Genomic DNA, 27,513 nt, shown 5'->3' on the forward strand with positions numbered 1-27,513 from the left:
AAGCAATGTCAGATCTTCTCTATGACTTCTCTCCATAAATGGACTTTCTCTTCTGGTGAGATGGTCCATGGGACTTTGAATACAGTTGGTACATTTTGTTGATGGTTCCAATAAACATTCCTATTTGTAGATGCTGGTGGACTGTATTTTTATTCATGTGTATGATGAGACCATTGTAGTGGTCTGGGGGCTGTAGACCCTCTATGTCACAGGCTTAACTTTGGGCCCCTCCTAAGAATATTATCCCAGTTACTTCTCTTCTTTTTACCTTTTTACCCTAATACATGGATCTGGAATTCAATGACGAGGGATAAATCTACTATTCATGAGGGTAACTAGAACTGATTGGGGCCCAATATCTATTATCTGTAGAGCCTAACGGCCATATATCATTTAGACAAACCCGTTTACAGTTATATTTAGCTAAGGGTTACAGTATGAGGTTAAATTACAAAGATTTAATAGCAAAAGTTTCTGTATTGTACAATCTATGAAAAACAAATAGGTTTCATGGAGTGTTATTCTTAAAAACAATAAAAAGAAAGAAACAAAAAAAGGAAGGCAGGAAATTCATTCATTGGGGCACATTTATCATAGTTTTTCGGCTGCCACTTTTTCAAGTTTCCTGAAGTTGTCCTACTTAATCATTGCAATGTAGCTTAAGTTTTCCCCTTTGTGATGAGTTTCCTGTTTAGTCTCACTTTTGCAACTTTTTGGTTCGGTGTGAGACTTTTTAGTCCCAAATAGAAGCTGCGGAAGTAAGTCTAGGTCTATGTCAACAGCAAAGGTAGTGTCAGCTCACCTGAATCGTTGATTTTGCACCCATGTGGATCAATGTAGCATGGACCCTTATCCTGCCTCCTTCGGAGTGCTAGTGACTTGAAACACCATGTCCAGCTTCACGAACACAGATCCACTTGCATTTTTTGTAAAAGCAAATATTCTTTATTGTCCAAATCCAGTATACAATATAAAATTCGCATGGAGTCATCACTCAAATCAATGGGTAATCGCCTACGCGTTTCGGGTAGATGCTCTACCCTTATTCATGGCTAACTTGAGATATGCTGTTGATGAATTTAAGTAGTAGCGTGCACCATCACGTGATCGGACCTTGGCCGGAAACGTCCGATCCCTTCACAGGTGGGACTCGCTAATATCATTACATAGACACTAGAAAAAACACATATAAACATGCATATACAAATACATAACATTAAAAACATGAGGATATATGAGAACAGGAATACTACTTGTGAACTATTAACCCTAAATTTTGAAATTGCATATGTTCTTAATACTGACAAATAACGTCTAGGTCTAGCATGCTCTGTTTTTCGACTAATTTCAGAGTCCAAAAGTCACACAGGTTGAACAAACATCTGAGCTACAAAGATAAATAAGGCCACTGCATTACATACTTGGTACGCTGCTTGATTCTGCGCCTAAAAAGTCGCACGAAAAAAGGAACGCAATAGGAGTGATACATGTCCCCCATTAACTAGTACAATGAATCATAGGGATCAAATGATATTTGAAATTGAATCAATTTATTAACATTTTATAGGATGGCAAACTTTATATTGATTCCTGCTACAGATGTACATTATATACAAACCTAAATGTCCGGCCTATAAAATTATTTGAAATAAAAACAGTCTCTATTTGGGGCACATTCCTGTCTTTTTCCTATTTTCTGGCATCCCGTCGGATAACAGCGGAGTAGACAACTTGTTCTTCCGGGATTTGGGTTGACTTTGGGTTTCTCTGTTGCAGTTTGCTCTTGTTTATTTCAGAATAAAGAACATTGTCCTGGAGAAATAAAATAATAATCAAGATAATTATTCATGTACAATAAGGATACATTGCACCATAAGCCTCAGGCACACAAACGTGTTCTCCTCTGGTGATACAGAGGGTTCTCTTTTGGCAGCTCCAAGCTCCATGTGTTGCTATGGGCTCATGCACCAGTAACACCTGTGATTGTTGCTGGCACTGATTACGGGTGTTATCATTTACATGGGGCGGCCAAAGTGCACCCCCATTTTCCTGAGGATCGATGCTCCCCGTGGCAGCCTACATATAAATAGCTTTTGGTTGCGGCATGTAAATGTTGCCAGCACCGATAGCAGGTGTTACTGGTGGACGTACTAAGTGGACCTATTTAAAAAGTTAAATCTTTTCCGATCCGGGTCCACAAACCCACCCGACCAGAATACTGATGGGGCCGCTCATTCCTACTCCTGCTTGTGCAGAATGAGGGCTGCCATAAACAAGCTGTGAAATATCTTCAGGGGAGCCCTGTATTACACTTATTAACCATGTCAGATGTAACGGTGATCTCTCTGTTGAGCAGCATCCAGTGAACCCAATGGGATTATGTGATACTTCATGCTATTAGTAGAGATGAGCGAGCACTAAAATGCTCGAGTTACTCGGGTCGAACTTTTCCCGGTGCTCGAGTGCTCGTATCGAATAACAAACCCCATTGAAGTCAATGGGAGACTCGAGCATTTTTTCACTGAAAGAACACATTGAAAGAACACAGTGAAGAACACATTGCAGATGTTCCGTACATCTGCTAACTTATCGGAAGACACACGTGCCGAAGGGTGTTCTTCACAATAGTATATGAAGAACAATATGTGTGAAGAACACATTGCAGATATTTCCATACATTCTACATACTATTGTGAAGAACACCGTTTGGCGCTCGTGTCTTCCGATAAGTTAGCAGATGTACGGAACATCTGCAAAGTGTTCTTCACTGTGTTCTTCACTCAAATGATCCTGTGTTCACTGTTTTCATTGTGTTCTTCACTGTTCTTCACTGTGTTTCATTAACTAAATGCTCGATCTCGAGCTGGGGAGATACTCGTCCGAGCAACGAGCCGTTTTGAGTACTCTAATACTAGAACGAGCATCAAGCTCAGACGAGTATACTCGCTCATCTCTAGCTATTAGTCCTCCTACCAAAAAGTTTGCTAAAGTTGAATCTACTACAGTTCAGTAACCAGTGTCACCAAAAATGATGTCCCCAGTAGAAAAGAAGGGGTAAGGTCCCTTTTCCTTTGCACTATACTGAATTTGTGCAGTCACCCAAGACTAAGCTGTTCTACTTTAATAGTGTATGTAATTTAGCTATGTGCCATAGTGCAAAGCCTGGACTACTACACTGGAGAAAATACCCAAAAGTATATTGAAAACAAATAAGTTTTGTCGTTTTACTGTTTTTGTGTAGGTTGCTCTTATGTGACTCTACAAAACTAGAAGAAAAACCGAGAAAAGTTCAGATTTAATGATCCTTGTATTAATGAAATGGAGTACTGTCCATGTTGTCAGGTTTCCTGAACTCCCAGTTCTTACATTTTCCAGTTCTTCTCTGTGTCTCTTCCTTTCTTCCTTTTCATCCGCCTCACATTTTGCTGCTCGGTTATTTTCTGTTGTCTACAAGTTGATTACATCCAAATTATAATCTTCTACAATTTCATACACGACGTACAAAGCAAACACACACCAACCCATCAATGCCAACAGAAAATAATATCAGAAACATTTGATTCAATGGGGCACATGAATGATTGCATCTGCGCCCAAAAAATGCCAGGATTTTAATGTTTTTTTTTGGTGCAGAACTGTTGCTGATCATTTATAATGAGTTTGCGCCATAATGAACAGATGTTTCCGACAATCCTGACTCCTCTGGCTTTTTTTGGCGCAAGTGGGCGTGGCCTAAACATTATCCTCCACATTTATGTGTATTTTGTCGGCATTTTTAGGCGCAATTTTTGGCGTATGATAAACCAGGAGAAATATGGTCAGATAGCAAAATTAAGGCGCAGTCCATGTAAGATTTTGGCGCACATCTCATTGATGTCGGCATTTTTATGGCGCCCGACTGATCAGTTCCGTCTACCCATTAATTACTAACAGCCTTGCCCCACTTAAATACATCGGGCTGTGCTTTGCGGAGACTGATCTCCAATGCCGACAGACGTGCTTGCGCCACAATTAGTAAATCCCCCCCCAATATATCATTACTTTTGTTAATTTAGGATGAAAAATATGTACTATACATAAATAGAAAAATTCTGTTTTCTCCCCCAAAAAAATCACGTTGCCATTAGGCTAGAATGGTGATGTTTTTGAAAAAGGAAGAAAACATTCACAACAATTATTAAACAGTATAATGTAATCCAACTTCTGACCTTTGGGGAGAGATTGCAGTATGGTTTTTCTTCTAATGGTAATTTATCTGCAAATCAAGGAACAAATTGATTGTAATAAAATTAGAAGAATATATAAAAATTTTTATCCACCACTGAAATAATAACACACAATGCTTACAACTGCCTAGTGTCCCCCACCCAAAAAGTGGATAAAAAGCAGTTAAAGAGTTGAAGACATAAAACAATTAATAAAACTAGCAGCAACGTATTCATGCTCTCCCGTCGTATAAAGATAACATCTGGTTAGCACTGTACAATGGACACCATTAAACTTAAAATAATACCCAAAAACCAGAAAAAACTAAATGTAGCTTTAATCGCCTATGCCAAAAAAAGTCACGGTTCATGAAAAAAAATAAAAATAAACGAAAGATTAAAAATTGCTAAGTCATCACGAGGTTAAGCAATGTTTTCATTACAGCCTATAGCAGTGGTGGCGAACCTATGGCATGGGTGCCAGAGCCGGCACTCAGAGTCCTTTCTGTGGGCACCCGGGCCATCGCCCCAGCACACCAAACAGAACTCAAAGAATCTTCCTGCAGTTCCAAGCAACTTAAAAGATGCTGCTTTCAGTCATAGTTTGATACTTACTTTGTTACTTGGGACTGTAGGAAGAGGGAGAATGAGTAGACAGGGCCGAATTGTCTTTAGAGGACCTCCTGCTGGCCCAACAATTTTCTCTGTACTGAGGGACACTGGAAAGAAGCTAAAATGCTGAAAATTTTCCATCTTTCTACTGTGTTGCTGTCCTCAGGAGGCAAATATGATTGAACGTTGTTGAACAGGGAGCAATAAGTTACTGCTTGAATTTTTGGTTGGCACCTCGCGATAAATAAGGGGGGTTTTGGGTTGGAGTTTGGGCACTCGGCCGCTAAAAGGTTCGCCATCACTGGCCTATAGAGATCCCGAATACACATAAAGAGTAAAGTATATAATGGGGGTCATTTAGTAAGGGTCCGCGGACCGCACAAACGTCGGATATTCTGATGTTTTCTGATTTGCTCCCCATTTAAAAGGGGATTGTGTCGCACGAGATCGGATTTTGGGGCACCGGCGCCGGCTTTCATGCAACAGAAATCGAGGGGCGGACCATCGGACGATCCGACTGATTCGGACTGAGCGCGGGATTCTACTTTAAAATTATGTCACATCTAATGCACTTACATACACCGGGAAGAAGATGGTGAACTCCGGCAGACCTGCAGGAAATCGGGAGCACGATCTTAGTGAATCGCGGCAGAGTGCATGATCGTCGGACATTTCGGATCAGGGATCGCGACATGAATGGGTAAGTAAATGAGCCCCAGTATGCTCTTTCTTACATAGAAACTTGTAAATATTATAATGTGTCTACAAGAAATTGCCTTTAAAACGATTTTTTTGCTGAAAACAAATGTAGGAATATCCCAGTTATATTTACCATTTTCCATTTTAGTTTTTTCAGAACTATCAAGAAAAAAAAAACAATGGAAGTCATGAGAAATATTTAGCCTAAAATACATAGTAAACAATGACATATGTTAATAAGAGATGTGTTCAGCCTTAGCCGTGTAGTTCTGGTCAAGAAAATATTGATAACACATTTATAGGATAAATCTTTGATATCATATTGGTTCGATCCAACTTCCAGCACCACTAAAAATCAGTTGGACCCAGTATCAACAATCAATGAACAGGAAGCTGACACGCGTGTAGTGTCTATCCAGATCACTGCATAATAAAATGAATGGGCTGTGATCTGTAGTAACATAATCTCACCACTAGGACACAGCCGTCTGCTTCCTGTTCCTGTTATTTAGTTACAGGTGAAAAGTCGATAGGTGGGGGAGCCGAGCGTTGTTCACCCACCAATTTAATTTTGATGATCTATTTCTTATTTGGGGATTTACCCAAGATTTAACTCCCCATTTAGGAAGTCACATAGGACCATATATCTTACCCAGAATATCCTTTAGGACCAGTTTCAGTTATTAGTTTGGATGCAAGGAAGGCCATCACTTTCGTGTTTTGTACCCTGCACCACTTGGGATTTTGGGGGGCCTTTCTGCATGCAATCAGGGGCTTGTATTCCATCCCGAAGGTCTTGGTTACACCACCCGATGCCCACTGCTTTCCTCTTCCCATCTATAATGGCACTTGGCAGGGTTGCCTCCTCTCACCTCGGTGTTGAATCCATGGTCACGCATGTTGGATATTAGGATACTAGGGGACTGTGTCTCTTTGTGGATGATGTCCTCTTTTTGATAACTGATCCTCTAGTTTCCCTCTCTAATTTGCACTGGAGGAATACACCCGACTTTCTGGTTACAAAGTTAACGCATCAGAGACCGACTCCTCCCCCTAAACATCCCATTCTCATTGACATTTTCATTCTAGGACTATTCCTCTTATATCAAGGAGTCCAACTTACCCCATCCAATGTAGGTCTGTATAGAGAGAATATCCCCTGGTAATTGGTTCCCTCTTAGTCATTTGTTGTGTTTTTTTTTGCAATTTGAATATATTTGCTGATATTTTTGCACATGAAGAAGAAAATAATAGCTGTATAGATTTATTGTTTGGGTATGAAAGTGATACTTACCCACTTTTCTTACAAATCACACCTAACAATATAAGAATAATAATCAGAAACATCTTTTAGGAGCTTGATCATGTTGATAAAAACAAAATAAATACATTTTGGGGAAATAACGCTTTTACACATGTATCAGGGTTTCATGTGACTCCTAATGACTTTACTTTTCTCAATGGTTTTTATGGCTCCCTATACAAGAGTGAAAGGGTGAAAACCAACTTGCCCATTGGAATAACACCCTCACAATTCAGCTGGAGACACGGTAGACCCACGACCCAGTGTGTTAAGATCATACCACAGTTACTTATGCACATACACTGAAAAATAGGGCCACATCACAGTGTATGCACTCCAGATTATAAAGAAAGATACAAGGCAAAATAATGATTTTGTACATAGAAACTGAATATCTTGAGGCCTTTGAAAACATCAAAGATACTCAGCTCAATAGGGAACATTGACTAAGAATGGATCAAACTGCCTGGTGCCTGGTGGAGGGGGGTGCAGTGTGTCTTATGGGGTGGAGCACTGTGGCTACAGTGGGGGGTCAGTGTGGCTAGGGGGGGGCAGTGTGTCTAGGGGGGAAGTGTGGCTACGGTGGGGGGGGCAGTGTGGCTACGGTGGGGGGGGACAGTGTGGCTAGGGGGGGGCAGTGAGTCTTAAGGGGAGGAACAGTATGGCTACGGTGGGGGGGAACAGTGTGGCTAGGGGTGCAGTGTGTTTTTTGGGTGAGGGGAACAGTGTGGCTAGTTGGAGGGGACAGTGTGGCTTATGGAATGTGGGCTATGGAGTAAAGTGTGGCAATGTAGGGGGAGGCAGTGTGGATTATGGGTGGTTGGACAGTGTGACTATGTAGGGAGGACAGTGTGGCGACGTAGGGAGGGCAGTATGGCTAATGGAATGTGGGCTATGGAGTAAAGTGTGGCAATGTAGAGGGAGGCAGTGTGGCTTATGGAATGTGGGCTATGGAGTAAAGTGTGGCGACGTAGGGGGGACAGTGTAGCTTATGGAATGTGGGCTATGGAGTAATGTGTGGCAATGTAGGGGGAGGCAGTGTGGATTATGGGTGGTTGGACAGTGTGACTATGTAGGGAGGACAGTGTGGCGACGTAGGGAGGGCAGTGTGGCGACGTAGGGGGGACAGTATGGCTAATGGAATGTGGGCTATGGAGTAAAGTGTGGCAATGTAGGGGGAGGCAGTGTGGCTTATGGAATGTGGGCTATGGAGTAAAGTGTGGCGACGTAGGGGGGACAGTGTGGCTTATGGAATGTGGGCTATGGAGTAATGTGTGGCAATGTAGGGGGAGGCAGTGTGGCTTATGGGTGGTTGGACAGTGTGACTATGTAGGGGGGACAGTGTGGCGACGTAGGGAGGGCAGTGTGGCGACGTAAGGGGGTCAGTATGGCTAATGGAATGTGTCTTATGGTGGGGACAGTGTGGTGACGTAGGGGGAGGCAGTGTGGTTAATGTAATGTGGCTTATGGGGGGGCAGTCTTTAAACTGGGATGTGCGACACACTTCTGTGGGACTTGCATGTTAAATCTGGAACACGGTCCGACTTAGCACCAGAACACCCCCAAATTGTTGCATGATGCTGCGTACTACACATTTGTGGTACAGACACTTCTTAAATACCTGTGCAAACAGTTTCACTAGAAAGAACTAGTAGTGCTAGTAAATGTGCCCCAATACGATAAAATCCAAAGTGTATTAACATAGGCAACAGCAAACCTATTCTCTAATGAGCTGATATAGGTGCAGTCACATGGAAAAAAAGCTGGGTAGGGGGTCAGTCCAAAAATCCAAACAAAATTTTATTTCCAGCAACCAAAAACAGATTAAAACCACTTTATTTCATAGCACTTAAAGAAGCCCCTCCATACGGAGCTTATCAGGGTACAGTGGTGGTTGTATCCAAGGACAACTGTATCTAAGGGACAATATATCAACATTTATGGTAAAGTATCTTGATGCTGGTACATTTTTTTTAATAACATCGAAATGAAGAAATATATATATACAAACAGTACAGACCTTAAAGGGGTATTCTCATCTGGACATTCACATTCAGTTTCATTAATCTGCCACATATATACATTTCTTCAATTAGATGTTTTTAAAATTTTTTTACCTGTGTGAAGATAATTTCTCATAAATGTAGTCTTATGGTCCCCTAGAAACAAGACTGTGTCCTTGGATATGACCACCTCTGCTGGAGGGATTGCACAAAGAAACAAAAGGTTTTTGTATATGAAATGTCCAGGAGTTACTGCATGTCGCACAGCCGTCCTGTGGTAATGATTGCTAAATCCAGGTGGTCAGGCAGGGCTCAATAACGCAAGTCTGCCAACTGCTGCCTAAATGTGAGGTGGTCGTATCCGAGGAAGCCATCTCACTTGGGGACACTTTCAAAGTTTTCCCAATTTTTTGGAATGACTGACCTTCATTTATTAAAGTAACGATGGCCGCTGGTTTTTCTTTACTTAGCTGCTTTTTTCTAGCCATAATACAAATTCTACCAGTCTATTCAGTAGGACTATGAGCCGTGTATCCCCCTGACTCATCCACAACACAACTGATGCCCCAACCTCATTTATAGGGCAAGAAATCCCAATTATTACCCCTGACAGGGCGACCTGTGATGTGACAACCATTTCAGGTGACTACCTCTTGTATCTCATCAAGAGAAGCCAAGAGTGAGCAAAGCAGCAATCACAGCAAAAGGACCTGGAATATAAGACAGATTTTCACTTGTTTCACACTTTTTTGTTATGTATATAATTGCACATGTGATAATTCATAGTTTTGATGCCTTCAGTGTGACTCTACAATTTTTATAGTCAGGAAAATACAGAAAACTCTTTGAATGAGAAGGTGTGTCCAAACCTTTGGTCTGTCCTGTAAGTGTATATGGCAGATTAATAAATTTAAATGTGAATGTCCAGATGGGAAAACCCCTTAACGCTCTGCGCCGTAGCTCTACGGCGCAGAGGTATAAGGTGTGTATGAAGAGGGCTCACGGGCTGAGTCCTCTTCATACAAAGGTGGGGGTTTTTGCATTTTGCACAAAACCCCCACCGCTAATAACCGCGGTCGGTGCTAGCACCGATCGCGGCTATTAACCCTGTCATTACTGCCGGCAAAGTCGCCGGCGGCATTTAAAAGACGATTGGCTGCCATGGTAGCCTCGGGTCTTCTTTTGACACGAGGCTACATGGCTTCTGGAGATTCGTTACAATGAGCCAGTGGCTCATTGTAATGAATGACCTGCAAAAATGCCATATATTGCAATACAGAAGTATCGCAGTATATGGTAGGTTCGATCTGACCATCTAGGGTTAATGTACCCTAGATGGTCTAAAAGATAGTGAAAAAAAAAGAAAAAAAAAAGTTTAAAAAATAAAAAAAAATTTATAAAATATTAAAAATTCAAATCACCCCCCTTTCCCTAGAACTGATATAAAACATAATAAACAGTAAAAATCACAAACATATTAGGTATCGCCGCGTCCAAAAATGCCCGATCTATCAAAATATAAAAACGGTTACGGCCGGCGGTGACCTCCGAGGCGGGAAATGGCGCCCAAATGTCCGAAATGCGACTTTTACACCTTTTTACATAACATAAAAAATGAAATAAAAAATTATCAAAATGTCGCACAGACCTCAAAATGGTAGCAATAAAAACGTCGCCTCATTTCGCAAAAAATGACCCCTCACACATCTCCGTGCGCCAAAGTATGAAAAAGTTATTAGCGTCAGAAGATGGCAACATTTTTTTTTTCTTTTTTGTAAAGATTCCTTTAATTTTTGAAAATGTATTAAAACACAATAAAACCTATATAAATTTGGTATCACCGCGATCGCACCGAACCAAAGAATAAAGCTGATGTGTTATTTGGAGCGACTCAAAGTCGAAAAAACTGAGCCCACAAGAACGTGACGGGTTTTTTTAAAATTTTTCCACATTTGGAATTTTTTTTCAGCTTCGCAGTACACGGCATGTTAAAATAAATAACATTACGGGAAATTAAAATTTGTTACGCCCAAAATAAGCCCTCACACAGGTCTGTAAACATAAAAATGAAAAAGTTATGGATTTTTGAATTTGGAGAGCGAGAAATGAGCGGAAAAACCCTGCGTCCTTAAGGGGTTAAAGGTTTTTTTAAATCAAAAATAGCTACTAAAATACTAAAGGTAGGGAAATCGCTAGTTGGGCTTTATGTCTGGTTACTAGGAACTAAGAACATCATAGAGCTAAGTGATATCACAAATTCCATGGGAGTGTTCCTGTTATTGGATGCCAAAAAGGCTTTTGACAAGTAATTTTTTCCCTTCATTCTTATTGTGGTTAATTTCCGTAGGTTTAAATAATTTTGGATTTTTTATATTTTTCTTCTTCTTATTATTATTATTATTTCCCCACTTTCTTTCTACTCTCTTTATTGTCCATAGGTTTATTACTTTGTATAGATTTTATCTTTGTTGCACTTTTTGTGTCTTTTGGGATCATTTTTGGATGGGTACTTGATAAATTGATATTTTAAAAAAAAAGAACCTCTTTTTCTTTTTATTTATTTTTAATCTGTTTTTCAATGGCGGATGCTGGATGACTCTTTCTTTTTTGGATGCAGATCGAAGGTTTTGACTTTATTAGACTGTGAAGCCAATACATCCTGCATCGAACATGAATGGAACTAGGAGGATCTCATTGATAGAAGACCCAAACCTACCTGTTATTTTTAGGACGATTATGACCAAACATAAAAGAGCCAAGAAGATTGCGACAGAAATGGAAATTATTATCACACGACTAAGGTCACTAGTGTCACTGGGAGAATCTGAAGAGAAACAAACATAAATTATAGATTGTACATGGAGCCAGAAACTCAACCATAATTAATATCTCCATATCTGATACAATACAACACATAATATTTTTGTGATGTACAGTCACATCCGTCTTGTGAGCAGAAAACCAAAGGTGATAGAGAGTCCGCTCTACTACCTGGTGCCCAATAGACCCCATTAAAAGAACGTAAGGACCCACAATGATGTATGGAGACATCCGCATGGTCTTATTGTGCCGTTAGGATTCCTCCATATGTCTGAGGTCATGAACAGTGAAAAAAATGTCTTCAACCTGGCAACAGTCAGTGATAGGGTCAATTTCCTGACCTATCAATCGCTGTCGCTCTTCCTGTTCCTGTCTACAGTTGTAGACAATGGGGGTCATTTACTAAGGGCCCGATTCGCGTTTTCCCGACGTGTTACCCAAATATTTGCAGATTTTCCCTGAATTGCCCCAGGATTTTGGCGCACGCTTTCGGATTGTGGTGCATCGGCGCTGGCGTGCATACGACGGAAATCGGGGGGCGTGGCCAAAGGAGAACCCGACGGATTCTGAAAAACCGTCGCATTTAAAAAAAAAGTGTCGCGGGACTCGCGCTTACCTTCACCAGGAATAGGCCGGCGTACTTCAGTTCATTCCGGGGAACTTCAGCGCAGCAGCGCCACATGGTGGACGTCGGAGGAACTAGCTTAGTGAATCCAGGCCGGACCCGAATCCACCGCAGAGAACGCGCTGCTGGATCGCGAATGGACCGGGTAAGTAAATCTGCCCCAATGTTCCAGTAGTTTTCTGTATATAAGGGAGCTGTGAATTTTTAACCTGAAAAAATATAATAAATAACATTGTTACATTTACCTGTCACCGTCAGTCTGGTCCCTTCTCCATACTGAATTATTTTCTCATGTTTGTCAGTTTCTTTGCACCATCGGATCAGCACAAAGCAGTAATACATGGAGGCGTCTGACATCTTCAGTCCTTGCATGTGGAGCTCCACTGCTCGTATTATTCCCGTTCTCCCTCTATAATTGGGATGGACCATTTCTTTGTAGGGGTGGTAGACATATGGACCACTGATGTTACCCGCTCTCCAGTAAATATCTACCCCCAGGACATCGCTCTCCATGTATGGACTGTAGGAGCAGCTTAGTGTCACTGACTCTCCTCTGTGTCCTGAGATGTTGTACGACTGTGTGACATTGAATGGTGCGGAGGATGGAGGATCTATAAAAAAAACAGACAGATTAAAATATAAAAATGCTAATAGCTAAAATGGTAAAAAGTTTAACCTAATTAAACTAGATTACACAGTGGATCATCACTGGTCACACCAGGAAGAGGTGTGCGGACTCTTAGCACTTCCAATAGGGCCACTCCATTTAATGACTCTATAGTTTGAAAGAGCTTTGTGATATTCCTGTCTGCGCTCAAGCATCATTGCCAACACAGGAAGGTGGTTTAACCATTTTGTTTGAATCCCCTGACGAGCCAAATGAGGCGAAACATGGTATGTTGGCACATGCTTCACCTACTTTCATAATAACAACTCTTGAACCATCTCCAATACGGTAGGTCAATTACAGGACCAGCATTAATAGGGAGAGGTTACGGTCAGGGTGGCAACTGTTTAGGGTTGCGGCTCCGAGGTGAAGTTTTATAGGGTGTGATAGCCTGTTTGTCATAGAAGGGTACACTGAGGACAGTGACTATTTAACCCATTGTGACCCTCGTTGTTTTGGCAGTTGACGACTATCCTCCAGCGGGCAGTTTCCTTACTACTTGTACATTTTAGCTTCCTTTCAATCCTGATCTTGGACACTCTTGTTACAGTCTAATATAGAAAATTACATCTATGGGATTTATCTAAGGAGCAGGTGTGGTGATACAAACTGTGACCACTGCAAGAAACCTACCGGTGAGTCATCCCAGTCGGGAGTTACCTACATTATTGGTATTACCGTATATACTTGAGTATAAGCCAAGTTTTTCAGCACAAAAATTGTGCTGAAAAATCCTAAATCGGCTTATACTCAAGTCTATAAAAAATGGAGCAATGTTCTAACCTTTCCGATTCCCCCTGCAGGTCCTCTTCTTGCTTCGGGTTTCTCCGACTCCAATTCAGGCTTCTCTGGCTCCGCTTTGGGTTTCTTGGGTAGGTTGCTTATTAGCATGGTATAGACTACCATAGGTCATGCACTACACATTTGTTACTCCGCTCTTTTTTACTATTAAGAATTTTGTAACTTTTTGAAGTAAAAGTTATGTTTTATTCACCATTTATATCTTATTTTTATAAATTTTTCGATTAAGGTTAATTTTTTTTCCCGGGTTAAAATTCCCTGACTCTGTTTGTACTATAGTATGAAAGGTAGTAAAGTGAACCTATTGTTTCAAATATTTGTTTGAATATGAAGGGGTGTCACATAAAATTTGTAAAATACTAAAATAAATAAATCAGATAGCTTTTTTATTTATAAAATTGTATGTAAAGTACTTCTCCAACAATAAAATTCCTTTACCTGTGATGGTCACCTCTGTGCCGTATCTGCTTTCTATACATTGTCCATTACTGAAGGTCACACGGCAACAATAATGGGATTGTGCGCTGCTCTGTACGCGGTGTATACGGAGAGAGAAGTCCTCAGGGGCGTTCACCAGGGAATATTGAGGGTCATCTCCTGTGATGTCCAGTGCCGGGGGCCACGTGGAAATCATGTTAGTATTAAAGATACATAATGTATCATTTCCAATATACCAGGAGACTTGTGTAACTTCCCCCGGGGTCTTCAGTGGGTGGTGACATGGGATGACCATCTCTTCTCCTGGGACAGCGATCAGCTCCTCCACCTGAGATAATGATTTCCCATCTAGAGACAGAAGCCATGAGATACACATGTGTTATATAGGGATAATAAAGCCTGGACAACTCTGAAATGAAACATTATATTTCCAGTCCTTCCCATTGATTTATATGTATTATATATATTGGGAGATGGGGGTGGGGAAGGTTATTGAGGGCAAATATTTTCCTTAGATTTTTATCCTACATGTCCTCCAGTAAATGTGCTATGTGAGACTTTCCAAAGCTGGCTTCTTGTAAAAGTGGGAAAAGTGGCCCTGGAGCTGGATTGGGAAAATATAGGGCGGGTTTCCCAATTTCTGGTCCATCTCGGGCTTTGGACCATATTCCTGCAGCCGCACCTGCAGCAGGTACATAAAAAGGTGTAGACTGGGGGTCTATCTCTGTCTCTAGGACCTTCCCGTAAAGTTCTCCATGAGAGTTTAGATCTCAAAGTCTGAGGCTGCAAAAAAAAGATGTGAATTTTGCTTACCCAGGACCTGGTAGTAAGGATTGACTTGTGTTATGTTAGAGCTTGGAGAAGTAGGTTTTGTGTTCTGTTTTGCACCAAAGAAAGGCTGTGTTTTTTTTCTGCAATTTTTAACTAAATCACAAGCCAGTCTTCTTCTTGAAACTTTTTAAGTCTGTGCCCTTGTCTTGGTCTGTTAAAACCCATTTTCCCACTTCTGTGGCAAGCTCATACACCACGAAATAGAGTAGAGCTACAAGGTAGACCATTTTTGATATTCCAATGCTGAACCCAAAACTCTTCAAAAAAACTAAATGGACCCACATTGTTCCAAGCTCCAGACGCTTACGAAAAATCCCATAGAATTATATAGAGGGATATATACATGTATGATCAACTCTTAACTGCTTTTGTACCACCTACTGACTTTAGACGTCAGGGGGCGCGGGTCTGGATCAGGCCCAGGTTTCCGGATGACTCTGACTGTCGGGAGAAGGCAGGAGCGGTTTATTACCGCTTCTGCTTTCCCCGTTCCTTACAGCATCGTGCTGAATTAGTGGAATACACAACCATTTGAGGTAAAGCGGTTACTTAGAGCTGCTGTACCCAGTACAGCTCTGATCAACATCTGCCCTTACCGGGAATCATTTCCACCTGTAACTGGGGCTCTTATAGATGCCCCACTTACTGGAGAAAACTTGCATTAGAAAAACCAAAGTAAAAATATAAAAAAACTGAAAAAAAGTGAAAATGTCCACCCGGGGTCTTTTATGACCTCATGTGGGACATATAAAGTAAAAACACACATACACAAAAAAATTATACATTTGCATAAAAATTTATTTTCCCAATATAATAAAAAAAAAATCCCCTGCTACCCTGCAAAAAACTTTGTCATATTACCCCCGTTTGCTCGGCACTATACCAATTATATATCAAAACCACCAGTACAAAATAGGTATTTCATTAATAATGTTCATTTTCAGTTAATTTGAAATATATAAAAAAAATATACTATAAATTACAAAAAAGCCTTTTTCCACTTTTACAACTAAACTAAAAATGAAAACTTTTATTATATTTTAATCAGCTCTATGTGTCCTGAAAAAGATGCAACAAAGATTTTTAAGGTAGCAAGCAAAAAGAATAAGTTATGGTCCTTAAACCACCACGTATAAAATTTGCTAAAAATGCTCAGTAACTAGAGCCTTTTCAGGCCGCATTATGAAGGGGTTAACCAACATATGTCAAAAAGATTTCTATTAAAGTGAACCTTCATAAGGATTTGGGCCCATAAGTTGTCACCATCCTGTTAGGACAGGACCTGCTAGTCCTTCTATATTCTGGAAGATTTAGTTTTACAAAGAAATATACTTTTCCTGCTTTATTCAAATGACCAGCAAGGAGTCACGATGGGGTGGAGAAGAGTCACACTAGGACGTCCCATCCTAGACCCATAGCCCGGGTCTATTATTACAAGTCAGGCTGATAACTGCTGTAGGTAGCTTATGATGATATACTTGAGCTATGGACATCAGCAGGGGCGTAACTTGAGGGGGTGCAGAGGTTGCGATCGCACCCGGGCCCAAGAGGTTTAAGGGGCCCTTATAGTGTCACTTTCCCATAGGAGAAGACTAGTACTATAAGCCATACGCTATAGTCGGGGGCCTGGTACAGACTTTGCATTGGGACCCATCAGCTTCAAGTTACACCACTGGACATCAGTCAAGTCAGGAGAGGTCAGGCCTGTGTGATCTCCACTCTGTGACTTGTTATGTAAATAGCAGTGGCCGTGCACCAGCACTATCCTGCCACACACGTGGCCACAGCTATTTAAATCCTGCTGGCAACTTTGCCAGTGGCATTAAACATTTAACGCCAATGACTGGACCCAAACACATTTTTAAAATTTGCCAGAACACGAATTCTCATCACTGGTTATGACACAGGACGACGATTGTAAAGTGTCTTTCATAAAAATTGTTGACTCTTGTGCAGTCTTTTAATTCTTTCTATGGGGTCCACCAAATTTAGAATTGGATTTGCACAGTTTTTTTTTCGTGTCTTCCTATTACATCACATTTGCATACAAAAATCACATTTTCTGAACTTGGCAAAATTTTAAATTTATGATATAGAAATTATATTTTGTACCAGAAAAAGTGAGAGTGGTCCCATATGTGTTATACCAGCTGAAAGCCTTGGAGGTGGTTGTATATAGAGTTTCTATACAGCAGAAGGTGACTCCATCTGTAGCTTTCAGTCCTCGGATTGTGATCGATCCCGTCCGGTTGTCAGGATTATTCACTACAGAGATCCGGTCTTTATACTCATCATCTAAAATATTCCCAGAAGGGTCAGTGATATTTTTGGTGATTTTGTAGCAGTACCATCCCTCTGCTTTACCCCAAGTTACTATAACCTGTGACTTCCCTCTGTGGCGGTCAGGGTAGATGTATGAACACGGGATGGTGACCGATTCTCCTTCTTTCACATAGAGAACTCTTGGTTGGTAAAGGCAGTAATTATTAGATGTCCAGCAGATCCCTGGAATAAACCGCAAACATCAATGGATGTTATTATTGAAAAACATAATTATATACAGTGAACATTGTTTCTTAATTTTATTACACACAAAGCCCACTCTGAGGCTATTGCAGTTATGGGTATTAGATTTTACATTCTACTAACCGACAATACCATCTAAATTAACTCAGTTGGTAGCAACCTCTTTGTTAAAGGCACGCTAGCTGCCTAGTGTGCCTAATACTAAACCCCCAACTATCCCTGCCTACTTGATTACTGACCTAAATAGTAGCCCCCAACTGAGCAATGTCCCCCTCACCAAGTAAGACGAAAGGGTGGGAAAATCTAAGACAAAACTAATTTACATTGCTCGGTTAAAACCAGGAAGATAGGCCACAACAAAATCACAAACCAAGTCCACGCCCAAGACTAATGTAATTCCGAAGTTGAGAGAAGTCAGAAAAGAGGTTGTAGTCAGAGCAGAAGTAAATTGGTTGTACACAGTCAAGGAGGAGGGGATTATGACACCCCTTTCACTGTAATTGATGGTCCTGCATCCAGAGACATCACTAACCAGATCTCCTGATGTCCAATGCCCCCTTGACTTTATCCAACTAATTTACATCTCACTTCAAAGTTGATTTTCTGGATGATGCCACCACACTGAACAATGAAAGAAACAAAAACTAGAATGTGTTACACTGCCTGACAACATACATGTAGTGTTGTATTAGGCCAATTTCTGAAGGTCCCTTTAAACCAATCCTGTAGATGTCCTCGCCCCCTTTGCAATGTCCAGGAGGTGCCAAAGTGCCAAACTTATGGTAACTGCACATCTCCTAAGAAAAGTCTGGTGCAGAAGCTCTTTGGCCATATTTAGGACACAGCCAACTGTAAGCCACCAGCAAACCACACATAGCCAGACAAAACAATAATGGTTATTGACATCATAACAGATATTTTTTACCATTTGATAATTGTTTCTTCATTTCTTCTTCAGATCTCCTGAAAATTTGTCTAGGTCTGTCATTGGGTGTGGGAAGTCCTGTGAGAGAAGTACTAGAGTTCCTCATCTCCAGGAACCCCTTTAACCCTCACTTAGTCTTCCTATATTACCTATACAATGTTACATTCTCTATTACATATCTTACCATGGAGGCAACAGAAGATCAGGATGGAAAGTCTCATAGTAGATGGTGGAGGATCTGGATGAAGGGCGGTAGTTACAGTGATGAGCAGAAGTAATCAGATGGCTCGCACTTTGTCGCTACTGTAATATTCACTTAGATGAAGAAAGAGGAAGAGGGGGGAAGAGGAAGTCACGCACAGAAGCCTAGAGAGAAATAAAAGTTAAAAACCGTTATTTCTAGTAAAAGAAGACATACAGTAAGACGCTTCCTATACAACACTATGTGGAGGTGCGTGGTAGGGCTTCACATGGGGTGAGAAAAGAAACGCTCTGTACACTGGGGTCATCATCCTGGAATTGATCACTTTGTCTGTTTTCTTTGGGTTTCGGAACTTTAATTTTTTGAGATAGAGACGTGTAAATTTTTGTATCCCTCTAAAAATATCCTACCCATAAAGGCAGAAAAGAAAAATGAGGCAGCACTTCCAATTTTCAAAACCTGGATAGAAAGTATAGAGATGTCCGTGATGAAGTTCAGGGATGGAGCAAGTATCCATAGTGTAGAAGGAAATCGCAGCACAGCTCGAGAGTCAACACAAATAATTTGGTGTCTTTATTCAACCAATTGCAAATTTTCAAAACATTTCAATTTGGTGAATACAGACTCCATATTATTTGACAGTTGACCGCCTCCACGCCCGCCCACACCCCGTATGGCCGAGCCAGCGTGCAGCCCCGCTAGTACTTACGCCGCCCCTGTGCGAAAAAGCACATGTGTGTATATATATGATGTATATTCTGGGTATATGTGTATATACAGTGTATATGTGTATATATGCATCTACTGTGTATATGTGTATATACAGTGTATACAGGACTGGATTAAAGGAGGGGCTCCTGGGGCTCGAGCCCTGGGGCCCCCACCACTTTCACTTTTTAAGGGGCCCCCACCAGTTTCTGACAGTCAGCGACTCAGCTCAGCTGAGTCGCTGAATTTCTCTGTGCGCAGTGGCCCGTGGCCACCCGCAACACACATAGGGGTCTAGAATGTCAGCTGTGTCAGTGAGACACTTTTCTACAGGGGACTGGCGGCTAAATTCTACAGGGGGCTGGTGGCTGTATACTACAGGGGGCTGGGGGCTGTATACTACAGGGGGCTGCAGGCTATATACTACAGGGGTCTTGCAAGCTACATAATAAAGGGGGCTGGCAGGCTATATACTTCCAAAAACATTGTTGGAAGGGCCCCCACCAGTTTGCGCCCACCACACTTAATCCGGCCCTGAGTGTATATGTGTATATATGCATCTACTGTGTATATGTAAATAACAATGTAAGAACGATTTTCGAGGTAGGCTGATACCACCCAGTGGTCCTCGATTTGGAATCGTGATATCTGTTACTGGAACTAAATACACTAAACCTACTCAAAACACAAACACCAGATATACACAGAAACTATATTGTTACTGGGGCTGTGGAAGAGGGACCTCTTGGCGGGCGACCGGGATGTCGGGATGGACCGCGCCATTTTATGGGCGCGTTACATCGACGACATCCTGGTCGTCTGGAAGGGTACGACCCAGCAGTTGGAGGCATTCATCCAAAGACTAAATCAAAATGACTTTAATATCAGACTGACTCATCATATCAGTAGAGATAGAGTTGAATTCCTGGACGTCTCATTAAGTCGTAATGAATTTGGGTTTCTCCACTCAGATGTACATCGAAAGGATACGTCAGTTACATGCATCATCATCACACCCATCTCAGACAATCAACGCGATACCGACCGGTCAATATTTAAGGATACGGAGAATATGCTCATCCGAAGAGGACTTTAAGAGGCAAGCGGACGAATTAAGAAAAAGGTTTCGTGACAGGGGCTACAGTCAGCGCCCCCTCAGGAAAGCATATATCCGTGCCAAAAACACATCACGATTGGAACTTCTCTACCCAAAACCAAAAACACAAGACAATCGGCAGGTGAGGTTTATATCTAACTATCATTGTCAATGGGGGAACATGAGAAATATACTTGCCCACTATTGGCCCCTACTAAGATCCGATAGGGTTCTGGCTCAATACCTACCATCAAGACCAGGCATTACGGCCCGAAGGGCAAGAAATTTAAAAGACCACCTGGTAAAGAGCCATTATGAGAAGAAAGAAATAAATCCCTTTTCAAAATCTAGGGGACCAAAATGGGATGTAAACCCTGTGGCAATTGCGTGGCGTGCCCAAATATAATAAGAACCGACACATTTGTCGACTCTTCGGGACAAAAAACATATAAAATTCTACATTCCATAACTTGTAAAACGAAAGCGGTGATCTACCACGCTACGTGCCCCTGTGGAAAAATCTACATCGGCCTGACATCCAGGGAGCTAAAGGTGCGAACCAGGGAACATGTAAGAGATACAAGCCGCAAAGAGTATGGAATTCTGCACCGATGGTCTACCGGTAGCCAAACACTTTAGGGACGCCCACAACTGTGATTCAAGACTCCTACCAGTATGTGGCATTGACCACATTAGGAACAACATTAGGGGTGGCCCCATTTCTTATCACAATGTGAGTCCAGGTGGATCTGGGTTTTGGATACACTTAACCCTCATGGACTCAATGAGTCCATCAGCTTCGCTCCATTCCTCTGATCCCATGCAGATAGATGGGTTTTTATCTTTATTTTAGTTTATCATTTTGTTATTAGTTATTTAGATGTTGATTTTAACTGTTATATATTTTTCCCTTCTTCTTACCCTTTAGCCATAAGACCATATCATTGATATTAACACTTAAACTCCCTCATCCCTACTCCGAGGCATACCTTGAATTGAAGAACAGGAAGAACAGGAAGTACTGCATAAACAATGAAGCATCAGAGTAAATTGGAAGTCGGAGATCCATAGATGATACCAGTATACCACCATGATGAAACATCCTCTTGCAACATAAGTATACTCGCTAAAACACTTAATGGAATTCACCGCATACTGTATGATAAGTCAGCGGTGGGGACTAATGGTCAGTGTACACCTCTGTAGTAGATCATCTAACCAACATAGTCCTGACACAACCTTGCGGTGTTTCTATTGGTCGTTATAGAATGCATATGGAATAATAATGTATCTAGTGTTATTGTTTGTTATAGAATGCATATGGAACAACAATACATGTAATGTCAATCTACCTTCAATGTGATACAATGTACTTCATGTTAGGTCACTTCTCACCATCTTTCCTCGGCCTTTAGGTTCAATTGCATCCATTTCGTCACCTTTCTTGCACGCCAAAAGCACGTTTGCACCTCACCCCCGCTTGCACACTCACTCCCCCCACACATGCCCTTCTCCCCATCACCTTCCTCTCCCCTTGCACTTTCTCACTCCATCACTAAGAAATGATGCAATTGATCCACCAAACCGAGGAAACTGTCATTAAGAATTTCACCTTTTCACATAGGCATGCCATTATCTCATGGCAACAAAATAGGGACTAAATGTGTGTAATGTCCTCTCTTAAATATACACTCACCAGCCACTTTATTAGGTACACCATGCTAGTAACGGGTTGGACCCCCTTTTGCCTTCAGAACTGCCTCAATTCTTCGTGGCATAGATACAACAAGGTGCTGGAAGATCCTCAGAGATTTGGTTCATATTGACATGATGGCATCACACAGTTGCCGCAGATTTGTCGGCTGCACATCCATGATGCGAATCTCCCGTTCCACCACATCCCAAAGATGCTCTATTGGATTGAGATCTGGTGACTGTGGAGGCCATTTGTGTCCAGTGACCTCATTGTCATGTTCAAGAAACCAGTCTGAGATGCTTCCAGCTTTATGACATGGCGCATTATCCTGCTGAAAGTAGCATCAGATGTTACAGGGTACATTGTGCTCATAAAGGGATGGACATGGTCAGCAACAATACTCAGGTAGGCTGTGGCGTTGTACCAAGGGGCCCAAAGAGTGCCAAGAAAATATTCCCCACACCATGACACCACCACCACCAGCCTGACCCGTTGATACAAGGCAGGATGGATCCATGCTTTCATGTTGTTATGCCAAATTCTGACCCTACCATCCGAATGTCGCAGCAGAAATCGAGACTCATCAGACCAGGCAAGGTTTTTCCAATCTTCTACTGTCCAATTTCGATGAGCTTGTGCAAATTGTAGCCTCAGTTTCCTGTTCTTAGCTGAAAGGAGTGGCACCCGGTGTACTGTGTGTTCAGAGATGCTCTTCTGCCTACCTTGGTTGTAACGGGTGGCGATTTGAGTCACTGTTGCCTTTCTATCAGCTCGAACCAGTCTGCCCATTCTCCTCTGACCTCTGGCATCAACAAGGCATTTCCGCCCACCGAACTGCCGCTCACTGGATGTTTTTTCTTTTTCGGACCATTCTCTGTAAACCCTAGAGATGGTTGTGCGTGAAAATCCCAGTAGATCAGCAGTTTCTGAAATACTCCGACCAGCCCTTCTGGCACCAACAACCATGCCACGTTCAAAGGCCTCAAATCACCTTTCTTCCCCATACTGATGCTCGGGAGAACTGCAGGAGATTGTCTTGACCATGTCTACATGCCTAAATGCACTGAGTTGCCGCCATGTGATTGGCTGATTAGAAATTAAGTGTTATCGAGCAGTTGGACAGGTGGACCTAATAAAGTGGCCGGTGAGTGTATGTACACTGGTAAGCCAATGGCATATTCACTGTTATGAATTCTGGCATATTCAGGGACATACCTGCATTGGCACGTTATGAAATTTGGTACATTCAGGGTCATACCTGCACTAGCACTTTAAGACACTAACACCGATGTGTCCCTCCTACACAGGGTCACTTGCACATTCACAAATTCATTGTTTTCAACACCTTTCACAAAAAACATTTTACCGTGTGAGTTTTAAGGTTCAGGCCTAATACATCCCAATGAGAGTGAATTTGCTATTAGTTGTTAGTAACTATGTCACATATGCAACCACATCATACAACATTTTATCACACGTGTCATATTTGTCTAAATCACACTATGATGTAATTGTTGTCTAGTATGTTTAATATGTTGCTTTATTGCACATATATCAGTATACATTTATATAATGTCACCATAGGTGCTTTTATACAGAAATTATATATATGTACCATGATCAATATGGATTTTGTATTTAATACTACCATAGGTGTTATTTTATAAATATAGATATAAAAAAATTTTTTTTATATAAATATATGCATTTCGACCTTTATGTAACCAATTATGGTCCCACTGTTTTGTCCCCTTCCCTAATACAAACAAACAGGTGACACCCCTTTATCGTTGTCACTTTATTATATGAAAATTAGCACTTTAAAAACAAGGAGCAACACCTTCATATTCCTGACAACATGCGGGATGTTTTACCCGATATGTTGATCTTTGTGCGCATGTGTTGGGGAACTTTCGGCCCTGGCTCCGTAATCCCGCGATAAGCGTAACTTAGATCGTGACGCCATACGGTCACATGATCATGGTCACATGATCGTGACATGGTCAGGTGACCGCCACGGCTTCCGAACCCGGAGGCGGGACTTTGCCGACCACATGCGCCCCACTACAACACATAGGGGCAGATTTACTTACCCAGCCCACTCGCGATCCAGCGCCGCGTTCTCGGCACAGGATTCGGGTCCGACCGGGATTTATGAAGGTAGTTCCTCCGCCGTCCACCAGGTGGCGATGCTGCGCTGAAAATCATCTGAACGCGCCGGAATGCACCGAGCTGGACCAGGTGAAGGTAAGCGCTTCCCAAGCGACACATTTTCGGCTTTTAAATGCGGCGGATTTTCCGAATACGTTGGGTTTTTTTTCGGCCACGCCCCCCCGATTTCCGTCGCGGGCATGCCGGCGCCGATGCACCACAATCCAATCGCGTGCGCCAAAATCCCGGGGCAATTCAGGTACAATCGGCGCAAATCGGAAATATTCGGGTAACACGTCGGGAAAACGCGAATCGGGCCCTTAGTAAATGACCCCCATAGTAAGCAATCAGAGGCAAATTATAATCAGGTGGATATTGTGTTGCTCTTTGCACTCATTGGCTACTGGGTATTTTAAAAGGTTTTCCCTTGTCTGTGTGTTAATACCCCTTGACGAAGGCAGCGTGCCGAAACGCGCGTCGGGGTACTTGTGCATCCTGGTGGCTACTTGTATCCTGGTACCTAGGTAAACATTTACATTGTTAATTATATAGATATTTATTACATCAGATCCTGTTACCATGTCTGTGCCTGTGTTGTATCACAGTCTCCCCATAGGCCCAGGAGATAGAATATATGCCATTGCGTATTAATAATTTCATATCACTATGCCACCTCAATGTTTTATGTAACCTGTCCAGTATTAGTTGTTATCCCCCCCAAAAAAATGTTTGTTTCATACTTTTGATTGTGTATGTTTTTATGGTACTTCATTTGATTAATAAAACTTTTTTGCTACATGCTTTTTCAACAATATAGTTTTTGTGTATATCTGGTGTTTGTGTTTTGAGTAGGTTTAGTGTGTATATACAGTGTCCAAGACAATATAACAAAAATATAGCAGCCTGGTACCAAAATCCGAGGTTCGAAGCAGGTAAGAACACTGACAGCAGACAAACAAAGGAGCCTAATAATCATAAAAAAGCATCTTATGATTTAATTATTTACAAGCAGTTCCTGGATAGTCCTCAGAGACCTCAGAGAGCTGAATGATTAAGGATTATATGTTCTTGATATGGAAACAGTTAAACTTTAGCCTCCTTATCTGTCTGTAGTGGACGAACCTAAGAATTTTTCGGATACACTGCTCACTACAGGAGAAAGGCAAAGAGAAGCTCCTTTACTAAATTAATACTCCATAATCACATGTTCTATTCTTTTCTAAAAAGAAATAAAAAGATTTATAATATGCGTGAAAGTTTTATTTAATCTTTACATTTTTAGAATTTTGGTATGTTTGGCATATTTCTTACCACAGCAAAATCTTTTTGACTCATTTTCAAATTATTAGCTGTAGAGTATATCAACTATTAATGTATAGAAGAATGTAATACACTATTACATTATCGTTACACACATTTTTCTGTAGTTTTCTTAAGAAAAACATTTTATCACTTTAATCGGAGGAGGTGAAAAAAGGTTTGTTCCATGTCCTGCTGCCTTCTGGGAGATTTAGGGGTCCATGCAGGAATTATTGTCTGCAAATAAAAAAAAGGGTATCAACAAACCCCCTCAAACTACTGCTACAGGAGTGGGGGCATTCAGACATTAGTCAGTGCTCAGCCTCCTCTATCTGCCGGAACTCAGCAGGACATGGAATGTCACAGGAAGTGGTTACAATGGAAGAACATGCACACAATATTGGCCCCCTACATATGTCGAAAGCTAGGAGGACATGGGACATAACAGAAAGTCCTGAGTTCTGCTCCTAGGAGGTCATGTGGGGTCCTGGTATTTTTTAATAAACTTTACTGGGGTAAATACTATATCGGTGACCCTATTAGGTTCTTGTACTGACCCTAGATAAGTTTTGTAACTTTAAGGTTTGAACTTGCTGATATCAGTCGGACTTGATTCCGAAAAGTATATTGGTCCTCCTTGTCTTCCCCCAACTCCACCACACCCACACAATGCTCAGCAACACTAAGAATGCATGTGTATTGGGGAATCGGAAGAGATATCCTAAGGCAGATACCTTATGTGTAAGGCTGAAATAGCCTTACATTATGTAGTATAGGCTAGGTAAGTAGTGAGTAGCGTGTGCCACAATGCGAATTGTCATAATTAGACAATGATCGCACAATAGGGGGAAAAGTTCCAGTCCATAAACTAATAGGAAATGGGGAACTTTGCTTTAAATTTGGATTTTTCTGTGTCTTTTTAAGTTCCTGTACAGTTGCATCTATCAAAAACAAATAATACATTCAAAACTATAATTTGAAGATGTATCAAAGAAGTATCAATTGTTAAACTAAATGAAAATTTTAAAAAATTAATCTAATTAGAAGTAAATTGAAAGAATTGAAGTATAAAATGTACAGTATAAACAATCTAAATGTCGAGGGGAATCTATCACGACCCACAAATACAATGTACCTTCTTGGTGCTTGTCTCGTCAATAACCCACCCATACCTGTTTGATCCTCTTCTCTGTTTCAGATCCTGATGAAAAATAGATTTTAAAAATATGCAAATGACTATGCAAAGTACTTTGGGGGATGTTGCCTCTCTGGGCTTCAGATATTGACCATCAAACTTCCGATACGCCCTCGGCATATTCATCGGCACATCCTTCTCTACTTGACGTCCCTTTTCTCCTTTACTTTGGATCGTGTGCCTACGTGGGAAGCTGACCAAACAGGACAAGCTGGGTTATTATAGAGACAAGCCACAAGAAGGTACATCTTCTTGTACAACTTGTTCTTCCGGGATTTGGGTTGATGTTGGGTTTCTCTGTTGCAGTTTGCTCTTGTTTATTTCAGAATAAAGAACGTTCTCCTGGAGAAATAAAATAATAGGCAAAATAGTCTTTAAATGCAGAATAAAGACATGGTCTCTATGGCTGCTATAGCCACAGTTCTGGTACCATATTAAATATGAGAATCTCTTCTTTCAAATAGCATCAGGTTGGTTCCTTTTATTGATAAGCTGATTAGTAAGTGACAAGTGTGAATTATTATAATAATTTTTACAGCATTTGTTTAAGTTTCCCACATTGAAATTATGGAGAGTTTCATCTACGTTTTAGAAGACAAATGCTGATTGTTAGAGGGGATTTAATTTATAACTGCGTCCGGTCTCCTCACATAGTGATAATGTGGAGGTCCGTTCAACAACACTGCAATGGAGTCACCAGAGTAAATACAA

General features: G+C 41.3%; 2 protein-coding genes across 2 annotated transcripts in view; both read right to left on the minus strand.

Moving 5' to 3' along the window:
* Nucleotides 1-1,576: 1,576 nt before the first annotated feature.
* On the minus strand, nt 1,577-18,798 carry LOC140125790 (uncharacterized). Its single transcript, XM_072144659.1, has 10 exons — nt 18,640-18,798; nt 17,117-17,509; nt 14,174-14,521; nt 12,513-12,878; nt 11,539-11,646; nt 6,811-6,832; nt 5,650-5,675; nt 4,209-4,255; nt 3,367-3,447; nt 1,577-1,812 (listed from the first exon to the last, which is right to left on the minus strand). The coding sequence occupies exons 1-10, from the start codon at nt 18,674-18,676 to the stop codon at nt 1,690-1,692; spliced, it is 1,551 nt and encodes a 516-aa protein (XP_072000760.1). The 5' UTR covers nt 18,677-18,798; the 3' UTR covers nt 1,577-1,689.
* An 8,035-nt stretch (nt 18,799-26,833) lies between these two features.
* The window catches only part of LOC140128582 (uncharacterized), a 60,901-nt gene continuing 60,221 nt past the window's right edge, over nt 26,834-27,513 (minus strand). The window contains exon 10 of the mRNA XM_072150280.1: nt 26,834-27,144. Coding sequence (XP_072006381.1) covers nt 27,022-27,144 — 123 coding nt within the window. The 3' untranslated portion in view covers nt 26,834-27,021. The remainder of the gene's footprint in view (nt 27,145-27,513) is intronic.

Source organism: Engystomops pustulosus, chromosome 4, assembly GCF_040894005.1.
Source record: "Engystomops pustulosus chromosome 4, aEngPut4.maternal, whole genome shotgun sequence".
Lineage (NCBI taxonomy): Eukaryota > Metazoa > Chordata > Amphibia > Anura > Leptodactylidae > Engystomops > Engystomops pustulosus.